Source organism: Oreochromis aureus, linkage group 23, assembly GCF_013358895.1.
Source record: "Oreochromis aureus strain Israel breed Guangdong linkage group 23, ZZ_aureus, whole genome shotgun sequence".
NCBI lineage: Eukaryota > Metazoa > Chordata > Actinopteri > Cichliformes > Cichlidae > Oreochromis > Oreochromis aureus.
In genome coordinates, this window is record NC_052963.1 from 32,751,205 (window position 1) to 32,765,573 (window position 14,369).

At 39.1% G+C, this 14,369-nt stretch overlaps 2 protein-coding genes across 7 annotated transcripts in view; both read left to right on the forward strand.

Annotated features, from left to right (window-relative positions):
- Positions 1-98: 98 nt before the first annotated feature.
- On the forward strand, positions 99-6,429 carry klhl30 (kelch-like family member 30). Of its 2 annotated transcripts, XM_031730563.2 has the most exons (8): positions 99-1,003; positions 1,420-2,262; positions 2,337-2,538; positions 3,126-3,212; positions 3,724-3,879; positions 4,573-4,761; positions 5,668-5,813; positions 5,926-6,429. In XM_031730563.2, exons 2-8 carry the CDS (start codon positions 1,489-1,491, stop codon positions 6,163-6,165), a joined length of 1,794 nt encoding a protein of 597 aa, XP_031586423.1. In that variant the 5' UTR covers positions 99-1,003; positions 1,420-1,488; the 3' UTR covers positions 6,166-6,429. The 2 variants fall into 2 exon arrangements, with proteins under 2 accessions (XP_031586423.1, XP_039463351.1); XM_039607417.1 differs by having other exon boundaries at positions 99-2,262.
- Positions 6,430-7,001: 572 nt separating this feature from the next.
- The window catches only part of crocc2 (ciliary rootlet coiled-coil, rootletin family member 2), a 40,943-nt gene continuing 33,575 nt past the window's right edge, over positions 7,002-14,369 (forward strand). For 4 of the 5 annotated variants that reach the window (XM_039607412.1, XM_039607415.1, XM_031730558.2 and 1 more), the window contains exons 1-3: positions 7,003-7,356; positions 8,592-8,745; positions 8,891-9,006. In XM_039607412.1, coding sequence (XP_039463346.1) covers positions 7,300-7,356; positions 8,592-8,745; positions 8,891-9,006 — 327 coding nt within the window. In that variant the 5' untranslated portion in view covers positions 7,003-7,299. Of the gene's footprint in view, positions 7,357-8,591; positions 8,746-8,890; positions 9,007-14,369 lie in introns of all 5 variants that reach the window. The other variant, XR_005610405.1, reaches the window with a different exon arrangement.

The window sequence follows — 14,369 nt, forward strand, 5'->3', positions numbered from 1 at the left end:
CTCATAAAAACATGGACCTGGAATCTCCTAGAACAGCTTTGTGAAATTCACAGTTTTGAAAAGTTCTTACTTACCATGTTTTGAGCCTTGGTGATGCACCTCAGTTCATCCTTAAACAAACAACATTTGTTTCTTCCGATTGGGTGACGTGTAAACACAAGGTTTGACCACCAGGTGGGTGGATCTATGCTCACAGTCAGATTTGCGAGGCTTAAAGTCTATCTGCTATTTTCTCAGATGCCACTGTTTTTACCGGTTATGCACAAGTTGTCCCAGGTGAGACGGAATCTGCCACACCAATAACGGACACATTTTAGAGACCTACAAAGTACACAATAGGACATGGTTGTGGCAGCATTAGTCTGATGTTTGTCAGGAATGAGACCCTTTTTCAATGATTTAATTCATGTTTTGCTTTTTAATTGTTTTTTTTTTTACTTCTGGTTTTGTAGCCTGGTTACATTTAGGCACAAATATGACTTCATAGGACACTTTCTGTGTAAATGAGGGCCATCATTGACTTTGATAAAACAGGATTAGCTGACCGCTTGAAAATAAAAATGTGCTAGATGACCGTATCAAAGATATCTGCTCTCACTGACATCATACAGAGCCACAGTAAGAGTAGAAAAAAATTAATTAAAATGCACACACTTAAACTCCTGAACAAAGAACAGTTGTGGCCGCATTATTGTTACTCTGTTTCCAGCTGTCACATTTCCAATTGTTGGTCCTCTTTTGCCGCTCCCAGGCCTGTTAGGAAAATCCAAAATATGCGCCTTTAACAGCAGCTGCAGGTCCCATACATGTTGTTTGGAATCTGACTTCAGCACAGTGTCACTGTCAGCCCTAAAAATAACTAAGACGACAGCAGGCAGTCCCCCTCCAGTGACTTAGCAAAAGCTTTTTGCCATGCTACGCGCTCCATATTAATCTAAACAGCCGCTGCAATCCCCATTTTTACTAGGAGGATGAAACTTTTTTTTCTGTTCCAGCTTATGTGGTGAGTTCGTTGTTAATTCTTTACTGAGTTTTTATTACATGACAGGAAATGTTATTTGTTGTTGATTTCAAGACATGTTTTGACCTAACTATCATAGGCCAAAGGTACTCTGTGGTCAGCACATTAAAACTATGAGTTGACTGTTCTTGTCAAATAAGAACAAATGTTTTCTATTTACTATACAACTATCATGTAAGAGATGTCATCCAACTCCTATTCACCACTTTTTAAACAAACGTTTAGAAGCTGTCATTTCTCCATATGATGCTGCTACTTCATATATATGTTTACCACATAATCCGGTTCATGGTGCTAAATTTCGATAGTTTTTGGATTTTGAACTTCATGGTGAGGTTCTTGCTGATAATTAATATCGTTTTTTTTCTTGCATTTATTTGCTTTCTCTACACTTTTAGGTAATTGCTAATGTCACTTGTTTATTGCACCAGCTGAAAGAAGATCTGAGCTACATTTTGAAGTTGATAATGGTGCGTAATGTGGATGACCTGGACTTCTGCCTGTCCTCCCATCCTCAGAGCATGCTTGAGGGCTTGCGTTCACTCTGTTCTCACCCCAAACTTGTGGATGTGACTCTGAGCGCGGGAGGGCGAGATTTCCCCTGTCACCGTGGCGTACTGGCGCTCTGTAGCATGTACTTTCGCTGCATGTTCTCAGGGGACTTTGTAGAGAGCATTGCAGCACGTGTGGAGCTTCATGATGTGGATCCTGAGATCCTTAGCTGCTTGCTTGACTTTGCCTACACAGGCAAACTGACTATCAACCAGAAAAATGTGGAGGGGTTGATCTGTACCTCCAGCAAGCTCCAGTTCCAGACAGTGCGAGCCGTGTGCAGCCGATACCTCCAGCATCAGATTGATGAGACAAACTGCCTGGGAATCCTGGAGTTTGGGGACATTCATGGCTGTCCTGAGGTGGTTGCCAAAGCATGGGCCTTCCTCCTGGAGAACTTTGAGGCTGTACAACAGGGTGAGGAGTTTCTGTTGCTGGGAAAAGATAGGCTGATCTCATGCCTGTCTGATGAAAGACTACAAATCCGGTCAGAGTGCGCTCGTGTGGAGGCCATCCTGAAATGGGTTAGGCACCACAGGGAGTCTCGACTGTGCCATCTCCCTGAGCTCCTTAGCTTGTCCCGTCTCTCTCTGCTCAGCCTGGACTACCTGGCTGACACCCTGCTGAAGGACAGTCTGCTGCAGGCCTCTCCCAGCTGTACAGAGGCTGTGGAAAAGATTTACAGAGAGGTTAGTGAGTTTCTACACTTTTTCTCTTCTTGTTCTGCTACGAGTTATATTACAAAAATAATGTTACTTTCTAGAAAATGGATTTAGCACCTGAACATGTGGACAGACTCAACTCCCAGAGCCCACAACCAAACCTAGAAGAAGTTCTCTTTGTCATGGGAGGTCATTCAATGGATGACTCGGATGATGAGGATGACTCTGATGAAGACGAGGACAGAGACTCAAGACTGGAAAGACTGCAGCCCAGAAACTGTGCCTTCTACAACACAAAGACCAGTAAAAAAAACAACAACAACAACAAAATCTTTCTCCCCCATTCAAAATTTCAAGTTTGTTTAAGTTCAGATTCCATTTTAATTTTCAAATTTGTTGGAAAATGTCTGTGGGATTCCTCAAACCAGTTTGGCACATTCTGTAGGTCGTTAAATACAGTGTTGACAGAAAAATGGCCCTTCAGAAATGTGGTCTGGATGTGACAAAATTGGATCATCTTCTCAATTCCTGAACTGACTATTTTTATTGCTCAGCCTGGAAGAAGGCATTTATGTTATGTTTTGCACATGGGATGTTAAGGAAAAGATTTTTGTAAAGCCATTTTAAGCTTCCTTTTTATGTGGAGGGGCAAAAGCTGGCCAGGAGTTAAGGGCCTGCCAAAAAGTTTTTTTGTATTTACTGTTTCAACTCAGCAAGCAAGAACCTATTCGACCTTGTTGGGCAATATGATAGCTTTACTTAATTTCACTTCAATGCATTTGTCATTTGCTGTGATAGTGATAAATTATTCACAAATACAGTGTGTATTTGTGAATAATTTATCACTTGGTCTGTGAAATATTCTCAACTTCAAGTCATTTTCTCTGCAGAACGGTGGCATGAGCTTCCTAATTTCCCAAATCCCAACAAGTGGGGTTACTCTACGGTCTCTTTGAACAATGATGTGTATGTGTCAGGTGAGTATACTGCACACTTTTAATCAGAATAGAAGGGTTGCGCCTAAAACAGTCCTGAAGCTCAGTGATGCCCTGGTCCAGGTCTGGGGAGATGCCCCAGGACACAATCTCAGGGTGTCACACAATCTACCTGTGTACTATTTTGAGTTGCTGCGGTGAAATTTCAGCAAAATGGACCAGCCTGCCACACATCATGTTTTTAGTCAGATTTTTGGTCTGTCTTTGAGTCCTTGGTTGATCATTTTCATTTCCATGAAACAGTGTGCCATCCTTTCATTTCTAACACGATACCCATTCCATATCAGTATAGATATCCAACATGATGTTTTTTTCCCCATTGACAGCTGATGTGTTTCCAATGTGTTTCTTTCATTTTTTGCAACACTGTTGAAAAAAACCTTGGGTTAAATGACAAATAATAGAAAGTTAAGAGTGTAGCTCTCCAGTTTCTTTTGTGAGGAATCTAAAACAATCACAGACTTTTGACAAACTGATCCTTTTTGCCTCACAGGGGGCTCGCGAGGTTCGAATACCAACACCTGGTCGACCACAGAGACCTGGAAGTACATCACAAGAGAGGGGAGATGGGTTACTGTGGCACCTATGCTCCGACCTCGGACTAACCACACATCAGCAACGCTCAACGGGGAGATTTATGTCATCGGAGGTAAGAAAATAAATATCGGTTTTGCATGTGGTGCCTTAAACCTGCAACAAAAAACACAGAAGATAATCACCACTCTAGCTGCTTGCTTCAGTTTTTCTGAGGTTTTCTTTAAGAATTTTTTCGTATTTCTCCCTTGTTGTGGAATATTGTTGCTATGGCCAACTTTTTGCAGTTGCTGAAACTCTCTGTAACCCTCCAGCAACCACATTATTTTATAATGACCAAGTTGGGTCATTTATGACAGGAAGGCTTTAATAAATGGCTATGTTTGTCTTTTTCATACCATTTCCTTTATCTGTGACAGATATTCAAAAATTCTTTCTATCATGTTTAAGCAAAAAGGCTTTAATACTTCTGCAAATTGAAACAAATCAGTTCTTTGGAAATGTGGCATATTCCATATATTTCCATTGTAACTTTCAATGTTAAGTGTCTGACTAAATCTAGGTATGTTAGCCATGGTTCTATGTAGCTATTAGGAGTGGAAAATTACAATAAAATCAAAGCCTGCAGCACTAAAAAATGTAAATATATTTACCAAAATATTCTATTATGTGAGCTACACCAGTTTTACAATTAAAAACAACACAGTGGCTCATAGAAATATCTTGCTGTGATACTAAATAAGCCATTTTGTCACCTGAAGGTTAAATGTGACTATCAATCATTAATAGCACTAATTTTTCCTCTTAGGCACAACGTCAGACCGAGTTGAGGTTGAGCACTACGACCCTTATAACAACACCTGGGCTATGACTTGCCCCGCCTTAAAGTATGTGACAAACTTCACCGCCACAGCTTGTCAGGGGAAGCTCTATGTAATCGGGTCATGTGCAGTGAAATACAATGCACTGACCATGCAGTGCTACAACCCTGTCATAGGTAAGGATGCCTTGAGCACCATCCTGAGCACTGTTCTCAGTACTTCTATAATGCATGCAGTCATATTGGTGGATGTTTTTGCATCTTCATTTTAGTTGATGCCACTTTAAATAATAAGTTATTTTACTTTTTTGTAGCAGTAATTGCTTCAGTGTCAGATGAGCTATGTGATAGTTTAATTTTCTTTACCAACAGTGCTTATTTGGCTTTAGATAGCAACAGATTTAAAATTATTGACTGCCTCAGACTCAGCTGATGATTTTTTTTTCTGTAAAGTAACTTTACTATATTTAATGAAACCATGCAAAATTTTAGCTTCGCAATATACATATTATCCAAATTAGAATCTCTTGAGCTATACATGGATGGGTAAAAATTTAGCTCTTTTAAATTTGCATTATTTTTTCCAACATTTATGAGCCCTCATAACATTGCAAACATTTTTCTGTTAAACACAGGAAGAAAATACATTTTACTCCCAGAAACGTCACAGTATAAAAAGTCAAAAACCTTTTCTGTTCAGCATCACTTTTTCTATCTGTGAGCATCAGTATCATGAGATGTATCATAGTTTCAAATGTAAAATCTCTGTTACATAAAGGAAGAGAAACAAGCACTGGTACCCAGGATATTCAGGCTCTTTTCTAATAATTCACTGGAAAAAACTTTTCTAATGGCTTTTAAAGTCATTGGACTTTATGGTCTTTTTTTGTTGAGCTTTTGTTTCTCAGTTTTTATCTTTTCTTTGTGTCTCTTGTCACATCTTTTCTTTTGGTGTAACAGGGTTTACTTTATAGCATTTATTTTATTAAAACTGAATCAAGTGCCATAATGTATTATTTCCTTTGGATGTTTGTTTGTGCTTTAATCTAATAATTAACACATTTGTTATATTTTTCTTTATAGATAGCTGGATCAGCATATGTTCACCCTTTATCCCAAAGTATTTGTCCTCTCCTCGTTCTGTCTGTGTGGATGGAACTATATACCTGGTTGCTGACAACACTAAAAAAGTCTATGCTTATGATCCAGAGGCAAATATATGGCAGAAGGTGGGTTTAGATATCACTGCAGACAGCAAGCTAAATACATTAAATACATCCCTTTGCACGAATTCATCCTACCAGACGTTTAAGTAATACTTTTGGTTTTTGCTCTCTTCAGGTCCAGCTTCTACACATGCTCCACGAGAATGGCGGCCTTGTATCACTTGATGGGAAGCTCTTTGTTACCGGAGGCCATTGGAAAGGTATGGAGGGGGACTATGGGGTGGAAGTGGAGGTTTACAACCGAGCGTCCAACATCTGGGAAGTGGAGTCCTCCCTGCCAAGACTTTGGTTCTACAGTGGAGTCTGCACCATCTTCTTAGACCCAAACCAGTGGCCTGAACTTGAGTCAACATAAAGTCCTCCTCAAGGCCTAAGAGTTAATAGAGATGTGTTCCTCTCATACAAATGCCTACGCTGCAAAAGGAATGCTTATCCCTGGATGTCATTGTGCCTGAGAATAGCACGTTACATGACCCTCAGGTATTCTTGGATGTTTTTTAGGGCTGTGCTCTACTGCTCAGCAGGTGTTTATTTATACTTTGTATCATGTGTTTGAGACCTGAATTTCTTTGTGTTACTGTATGGTGCTCATGAATCATTAAATGTTTGCAGAACTAGCTTGTGGGCTTCTATTTTTAGAGTTTTTGTCTGTAGTCATTTAAAATCTGCAAATTATGTTCTTGAAAATTGGTTAAAAATTTTATACCATAAAAATATGTTAGACCATTGTACAATGGATCATTTGAAAGCTCAGGCTCTAATTTAATTGAAATGTAACAGGATTTATCCTATGTATAAAAGCAGTGTACCGCACCAAAAAAATGAAACAAGTGGGGTTTAGTTTTCCAAGTTTTAAATGTATCACTGTTTATTAAGTGTCCACAATAAGAGGAAAATGGATGAAGTTGTATTAAGTAAGGTGCCTTTACCTTTACCCTATATCTGTTACCCCCAAAGACCCTTCAGATATCTGAGTTGGTTTGTTCCACCTATCCAGTGACTTTAAAGTAAACTTGCAAATAAGTAAAATGTTTATATATATATATATATATATATATATATATATATATATATATATATATATAGTGTTTCTCTTCACCTTCAGCGCTTGATCATTAACCCCTTGGAATCCTGTTGCCTGGTTCCTGGTCTCTGCGCTGCCATGAAAACGGACAAGCCAGCGTTCTGCTTCTATGACAACGGTCACCTTAACAACTTGCCTTGGATTGAGTTTACATGCCTTCAGTCTTCTTACCTTAAAAGTTTCCGGTCTGTGATTTTTGTTTCAGCTCTTGAAGTTTCTCCTCACGCAGGCGCAAACTAAGACATCTGGTGTTTTCATCTTATTATTTAATGACATGCTCGGTTTTTGCGCTTTTTTTCACTCAACTTTTAATAACCGTCGGTCGAAAAGTGTACCAGAGTAAAGCTAACTAACCACCGAGCCCACCTAGCCTAGCAAACCTTATATAGCTGAAGCTGGGCCGCGATGACTTCTCCACAGGAGGAAGGTGCACACTCACCCAGACTGGAGGCAGTGATTCAGGTTGGTAACTCTTGTTAAAGATAAGGAAAAGTTTATATTATTTGAGTGATTTTAAATTTTATTTTCAGAGTTTTTCCTGCATTGGTGACCCCCCTCTACGAGATGTTTGTCAAAAGCAAAGGAAAATCCTTATAAATAAAGATATATTTATTAAACAATTTGTATTGTTGGCGATTCATTTGAACTTCATTCATTTAATGCTTCATTTAATTTTAATTTCTCAAAAGACCACGGAGCACAGGTAAACAGTGTATAATAAGATGACATGGAGTTACTTGCTTAGCTGTCCTTTAAAACCCATTTAGAGAGAAGAACAGGCTGATTTTACTCTACTTTACATGTATGTGTACTTTAAAGTTGAAATTTTAGGAAAATATAAGTGTAGTATAAAAAGAAAAGTGGTTTAAAACTGATAAGTTTTCCCGTTGATTATTTATTTTGAAGATATAGCAAAAATAAAATAAACCTATTACATTACCACTGAGTGTTACTAATAATATAATAGGTACCCAAATACCGTTATAAATAACACTACATATCGGTCAGACAGGCTGATATCAGTGGGAAATAGTACTTTACACTGCAGCTAGTAGTGGCTTGGTATTAATGTATGAAATATCTTTTATTCTTATGCATGGCCCAAAATTTGTAAGGTAGCTTAAAATTATGTCAGCCATCACAACAATATAAAACATTTATATATAATGTTACAGACACATAAAAAAGTAAATACAAATACATTTTGTCGTCACTCTTAAGACTTATGCTGTACTGGGATAATCTGAATTTGTGGTGTTCCTGCTTTTAAGACAAAAAAAATTCCTGTGTTATGGCAGCTAAAAAATTAAAGGCGACCTATAATAAAATAGGTTTAAAAACTGGAATAAAAATAATAACTCATAATATATAACTCATTATCAATTTTATCAATTGTCAAGATATGGGTAAAGGAGCCAAGGTAAAAGTCTAAACGCAGTGCAATATACTTTTTGTAATAAATAAATAAATATAATAAAAATAAAAAATAATATATATAACACAGCACAGAGAACAATAATTTAAAATCTAAATAAAAGTAAAATAAGTAAAAATGAATTAATTAATAAGTGATTAAGCAGCCTTTGTAAATCAAATAAAAGCTGAATATATTAAAATAAACATAATTAGAATAAAGTGTAAGACTGAAGTAGTATTTCTCCCATAGTGTAAAGTGTTGTGTGTTGGTGTAATTGTAGAAGCTGGAGGAGTCCCTCCTTCAGTCTGATGGCAGCTCAGGAGAGAGAAGTCTGACACTTCAAGAGGAGGGACAAGAATCCAGGGCTACACCTGTACCTGTCTCCTCTCGCATCCGTCAGATCATCACCCGCAATCTGGCCGAGGATCCAGCAGGTACTGAAAAAAACTTTGAATGGCTAGTTTGTAGATTAACTCAACATTACTGGATATCTGAAAGGTGCATTACAACCCTTTCTTCTGATAATCCCTCTGACTGACTCTGACTTTTCCATATGTCTGATCTGTTTCCTTGTCTCAGGCGAGAGTTCAGAGTTCAGTGCGCTGGAGGAGAGCAGGGATCTGAGGGGGCAACTGTCTCCAAGCCAGATGGACCAGGACCAGCTGGTAGTCAAACAGTCCGGTCTCACAGAGAGGGTAGGAGTGACGAATTCTCAAGGTCAACAGTAGCTTTCCTGCCAAAGGCTACTCTCACAAATTTTGTTTTCTTTTTTGTTGTTATTATTTCTTATTTGTCAGGGACCAGGCACAAAACATGGAACTCATAAAAAAAGAAAACCATGTATAGAAAAAAATCAAGAGTTAAGCTGCTAGCTAATTTCCATATGCAACCCCTGGTCCAATACACACAATTAAAAACAAGTTATAAAATACACATATCCAGTATACAAGAAAAGTAATCAAATAATCAGAAATAAGCCACTGAACCATAAAACCATGAAAAACAATTACTGGTGCTCATCAGTTTGCCAGGGGTTATAAGGTCATTTACAAAGAATTTGAAGTAAGTCATTTTACAGTGAGAAAGATTATTTACAAGAGGAGTGGATGTCACCTCAAGGTCAGATTGCACAGTGCTCAGAGAAACTTAAAAAAATGGGAGCTACATCTCAGACTCTACAGGCCTCAGTTAGTGTGTTAAATGGTAAGTTTCATGACAGTACACTCAGAAAAAGACTGAAACCAATGGCTTGCCTGGAAGGGCTGCCAGGAGGAAGTCTCTTCTCTCTCAGGTTAGGTTTGCAAAGCTGCAACCAAACAAACCTTCCGGAACAATTCTCTTTGGACAAATGAAACCAAAGTCAAGATATGTGGTCATGAACAGCACCACACAAACACAACATATGAGCACCTGCTGTCAAGCACGGTGGTGGAGGGGTGATGACTTGGGCTTGTTTTGTAACCACAGGACCACCCTGCGAAGTCGTCTCTGTGACAGTTAAAGTTTCATGCAAAAGGAGAATGATCTCATGTACAGCAGCAAATATAAGATATATAAGATAAATATAAGAAAAGACTCGAGGAGATTTAAGAGAGCTGTGCATAAAAAAGCAAATCTCAGTGAAGTGAAATGAATGTTGTAAAAAAATAAAAGTACACAGACACACACACACACACACACATATATGTATATGTATACATGTATATAGTTGATATCAACCACACTACAGCATTGACTGCAAAAAGCTTCGTAGGTTTGAAATGGGATATGTTTACTGTGAGCGTCAGTGTAGCGCTGTTTTTTCCAGTAGGGAAAGCCTGTTTGGGGGCTGAACAAACTAACATTGAAGGAAGACTGAAACTCCACTTCATGTATGGTAGTAAAAATCTAAGGGGCGGAAAGGGCAGTATACACATGCTCAGACTAAATTAATTTGACTTTACACATGTATGTATATCATACTTTTTTTAATGAGTTGCTGTAGAATTACAGTTTACATATTAAGGTAATTACTGCATAAGCAACCATTGTGTGTGTGTGTGTGTCTGTGTGTGTTTGTTAGTGTAAATAAGAGTGGGGAGCGTGGTTCATGAAGGGTTTCCTTGTAGTCTGTTCAGGTAGACTCGGACCTCCTGTGCTCACGAGGACGCGTGTCTCCCTCCGTGGCCCCCCATGGTTGCCCCTCCATGTTTTGGGGGAAAATTGTGAAGGTCACTGGCCTCCTCCCTGAGGACCGTTGAAGAAAAACCTAATTTTTCATAGTCCACAAAGCAGCCATTTATGATCACACTGCCCTCATTCTGCTGCTTAAATCTAATGAACTCGCACTGCTTGCTTTGCTCTTGGAATTCATTTTAAAACTGTGGCTATAAATAAAACGTATTTAGGTTGGCTTGTTTATTTTGTGAATATTTTTAGAAGTGTGAAAAGGCACTAAACAGACAAAACTAAAGCACAGCTTGTGGATATTTGATGCTCAAACCCAAAGAGTAGCAATTTGAATCTGAATATTTTGTTTGGTGGTGACTCATAAGTCAAGAGGTTCATTATGAAACTCCTGTCAAGACTCATTTATTATACTGAAAGCTCTTGTCTTCATATTATTTCCTCTATGTAAAAGCAGCTTGATTTTTTTGGCAGCTTTGCTTTTATGTGATGGTAATGCAGTTTGCTCATCAGTACCCGAGAGCCAAAAATGCTTCCTTGACTTTGACGCTAACATTCAGGCCAGCAGCCTTTCATTCACACAGATTTCTCCATCAGCACTTACAGCTGAAGGGCCCATATCACTGAATGTATCACATACATTGCATCCAAGTAACCTCCGTTTAATTAATCAGTGTATTGTACCTATGTCAGTATGTCTCATTTGCCCCATATATAGCAGCCAGAGAGTATCACTGTGTCAAAAATATGATTGGTCAGTAATTCAGTATTGCTTATTGGCTTTCAGTGTTAACATTGATTATCAGTGATATTTTCCAGCCTTGAGCATTTGTAGCTGTTCCATGAGATCTTGTGAGAAACATTTTAAGTCAGCATTTGTCCGAGGTGCCCTCAGCTTGAACCTTCTTTCCTCTGTAATTTGCATTGAGTACTGTGATTGAAATTTCTCTTGATAATTTCCACATTGTTCATAAACCTGCACTCTGCATTTTTTGGTGGGATAAATGTACAGGCCCACCTGGAGTATAGGGTTTCTAGTGCTAGTTTTCGATCAGCAACACACTCAGTGCTGAGAAGCTCTCCACGCTGGGGGTTGGGGGCAGTTAACGCCCTGCCATCCAACAGCTACAGTCTCACAGCTGGAATATGCCCCCTGCAGTCCTAGGGGCTAAAATAACAACAACTTTAGCCCAATTTATACCATACCTTTGTGATCAGGCTGATGCATTGTGACTAGTAGAAAGAAAAAAAGTTTCTCCAAGGACGCTAGTCTTCCTGTCTCAATTTCTGTGTAATTGTTGCTTAGTATTTTTCCAGCAAGAACAGTGAGGGATTCCAAGATCAGACGACAGACTCGATCTCTCCAGTGTGTCCTGGGTCTGAGAGTCTCAGAGTCTTCCTCCTGTGGGGCATGGCTAAAACACCTCACCTGGGAGGTGCACAGGAAGCATCCTAATCAGATGCTTAGCCCTCTTTGGGTTGTCTCTTTTTTAAAGTAAAGGGGGAAATGATGTACTCTAAGCCTCTCCTGAATAACTGAACTCCTGAGGAAGTATTTGAGATTTTCAGTCTCTGAAGAGGCCACCTTCCCAATATACACATATCCATATCCACACATACACAGTATCCACACTGGTAGGCCAAAACTTAAAGAACTCCAGAGTTGAATACCAAAAGGTAATAGGTGGTATAAACACAAAAGTAATAGTTGACAAATCTCAAATACACCAATTTATTTGGCCATGCCAACAAACAGAAACTAGCATTTCTACTTAAGTACAGAATCTCTTTACCTCTGATTGTTTTAAAAGAATCACATCATAATTACCTCACTACAACAGGTACAATAGTTACATCCATGCAGATGATGTGCCAATCCATCTGTCAGTCTCTTGTTCCCGTCTCCTTGACTCGTGTACCCCATGACACATGAACTTCTCCACTTGAATAGGAACTCGTTCCTAAGACACCCTTTTCTGGCCTCAGACATGGAGGTGCTAATCCTCATCCCAGCCACTTCACACTTGGCATCAAACCACTGACTTCATAGACTGATGAAGTCACATCGTCGATAAAAATAAAAGATGTGACCCGAAACCAACAAATCTTGACACTCTTGCTTTTTTGGCTGCAGCTTGAATTTCTGTCCACAGTTATCAGCAGAATCAGTGATAAAGGGCAGTTCTGCCAGAGTCCATCAGCCACGGGAACAAAGATGATCTAAATGAACTAAATGAACCAAGCTCTCACTGCACTGCCCCCTGCCCCTGAAAAAAATAAAAAACACCAAACAAACAAGTTAAACAGCCAAATATATATATTTTAAGCAATACAATTATAACTAGTATATGCAAATTATTATTTTAAATATCGTCAGAAGGTTTAATGAGCATTTCGTTTTCAAAATAAATTCATTTTCTTGTAATTATTTCAAGGTTGAGGCTTTAAAGGGTTAACAATTGTCCTAATAATGCATACCGTCGAAGCACCCCTCACAGGACACCGTGGGGGGCTTCAAGCTGAGGTCAAATCACTTGTCCAAATTCACAAATACGAGTCAACAAGTTGGGCAAACTCATAAGCATCCTCAAGTATGATTCTTGAGTGGATAAGGAGCTGGTCCAGACTTCTGTTACCAGGAAAAAAACTGCATTAAATAAAGTTTTAAAAGCTTTTTTTTTTAACTGAAGTTCTACTTCTGTTACACAACATTCCAACTTCATTCATTGCTCAATCCAGTGTGCCAGCATTTGCCTAATTCCACCAGAGTAATAAAAATGCCAAAAAAGAGAGAATTTCACCCACCTATATCTTGAAACCACACGTCTAAAAACAAGTGCCACAATCTGTTGTGTTTCCCCTGTAGATTTCAGGGTTCTTTGAGTGCCGTGTCTCTATATCATAATGTTTGTGGCCAAAGTCAGTTGAACAAAGTGTGTGACAATTCAAAAACATATTTTGCCAAGCTTTTCTTAAGGCTCTGAGCTGACAGAAGACTGTTAACACAGTGCTGGTGAAGTCACACCTGGACTCTTAAAGCCTTCCTCTGTGTCTCTGTTAAGTCACTCTTCGCGATCCCTGGTGACCCCAGAAAATTGCACCTGAACCAGGATAAACCTTGACCTAGTTTGTGCGTTGGATGGCCTCAGGAGGTTGGAGAACATGTTGGGGTGAATTCTGAACCTTCTGTGTTGCTTTTGGAGGCCTGCCAATGTGCATTTTCTCAGACACGGACATCCATACCCTACTCCTGAACACTTAGAGATTGCCTGCACAGTACTGCGGTGTGGCAGTCAGTTGGATAAAGATAACTCATGCTGAATGATTTCTGACACCAACTGCCATTGGCCAGTGCCCTGTGGAATTTTAAATCCCCCGGGTCTCTCCGTAAGAACCCTGTCAAAGAGATAAAGTCTGTTTTTAAGGATTGTATTACTGTCTTCTTTTACTGTTCTACCCCCCCTCTGTTCTTAGTTTGTTTTTCCTGCTGGCACAAACCCATTCATTTATGCTGCAATTTGAATGGAACACAGCCAGAAAGTCAGACTGTCTCAAAATTGTAAAAATTAATTACCTTCCCCAGAGAAAGAAAATGCTTAAAAGCCCTCCTGAAGACTGAATTTTTGATGAAAGTATTCCATTAAACCTCGTAGCCTTTGACATTTCTTCTGCTTCTCATGTTACCTAACTTTAAAGTCAGACATAAAGCCTACTTTTCAGCTCTTTTTCACATGTCAGAGATCTCTAATCAGACGTGAAGTCTGTACTGATTGAGTTTATGTATGTATGTGTAGGTTTTGAATTGCATTGTCCTTGCAGGACACATTTGTGTTAAGCAGTGCAATACCAGCCGTGTGTTTGTGAGCACTAAGCTTGTATTATGAGTTTGCCA

Excerpts from the sequence above, each read along its gene's own strand:
- klhl30 (XM_039607417.1), top strand. The coding sequence starts at position 1,489 with ATGGTGCGTAATGTGGATGACCTGGACTTCTGCCTGTCCTCCCATCCT. Across the intron at positions 2,539-3,125 it reads CTTCTACAACACAAAGACCA|AACGGTGGCATGAGCTTCCT; the intron begins GTAAAAAAAACA and ends TTTTCTCTGCAG. Across the intron at positions 5,814-5,925 it reads AGGCAAATATATGGCAGAAG|GTCCAGCTTCTACACATGCT; the intron begins GTGGGTTTAGAT and ends TGCTCTCTTCAG.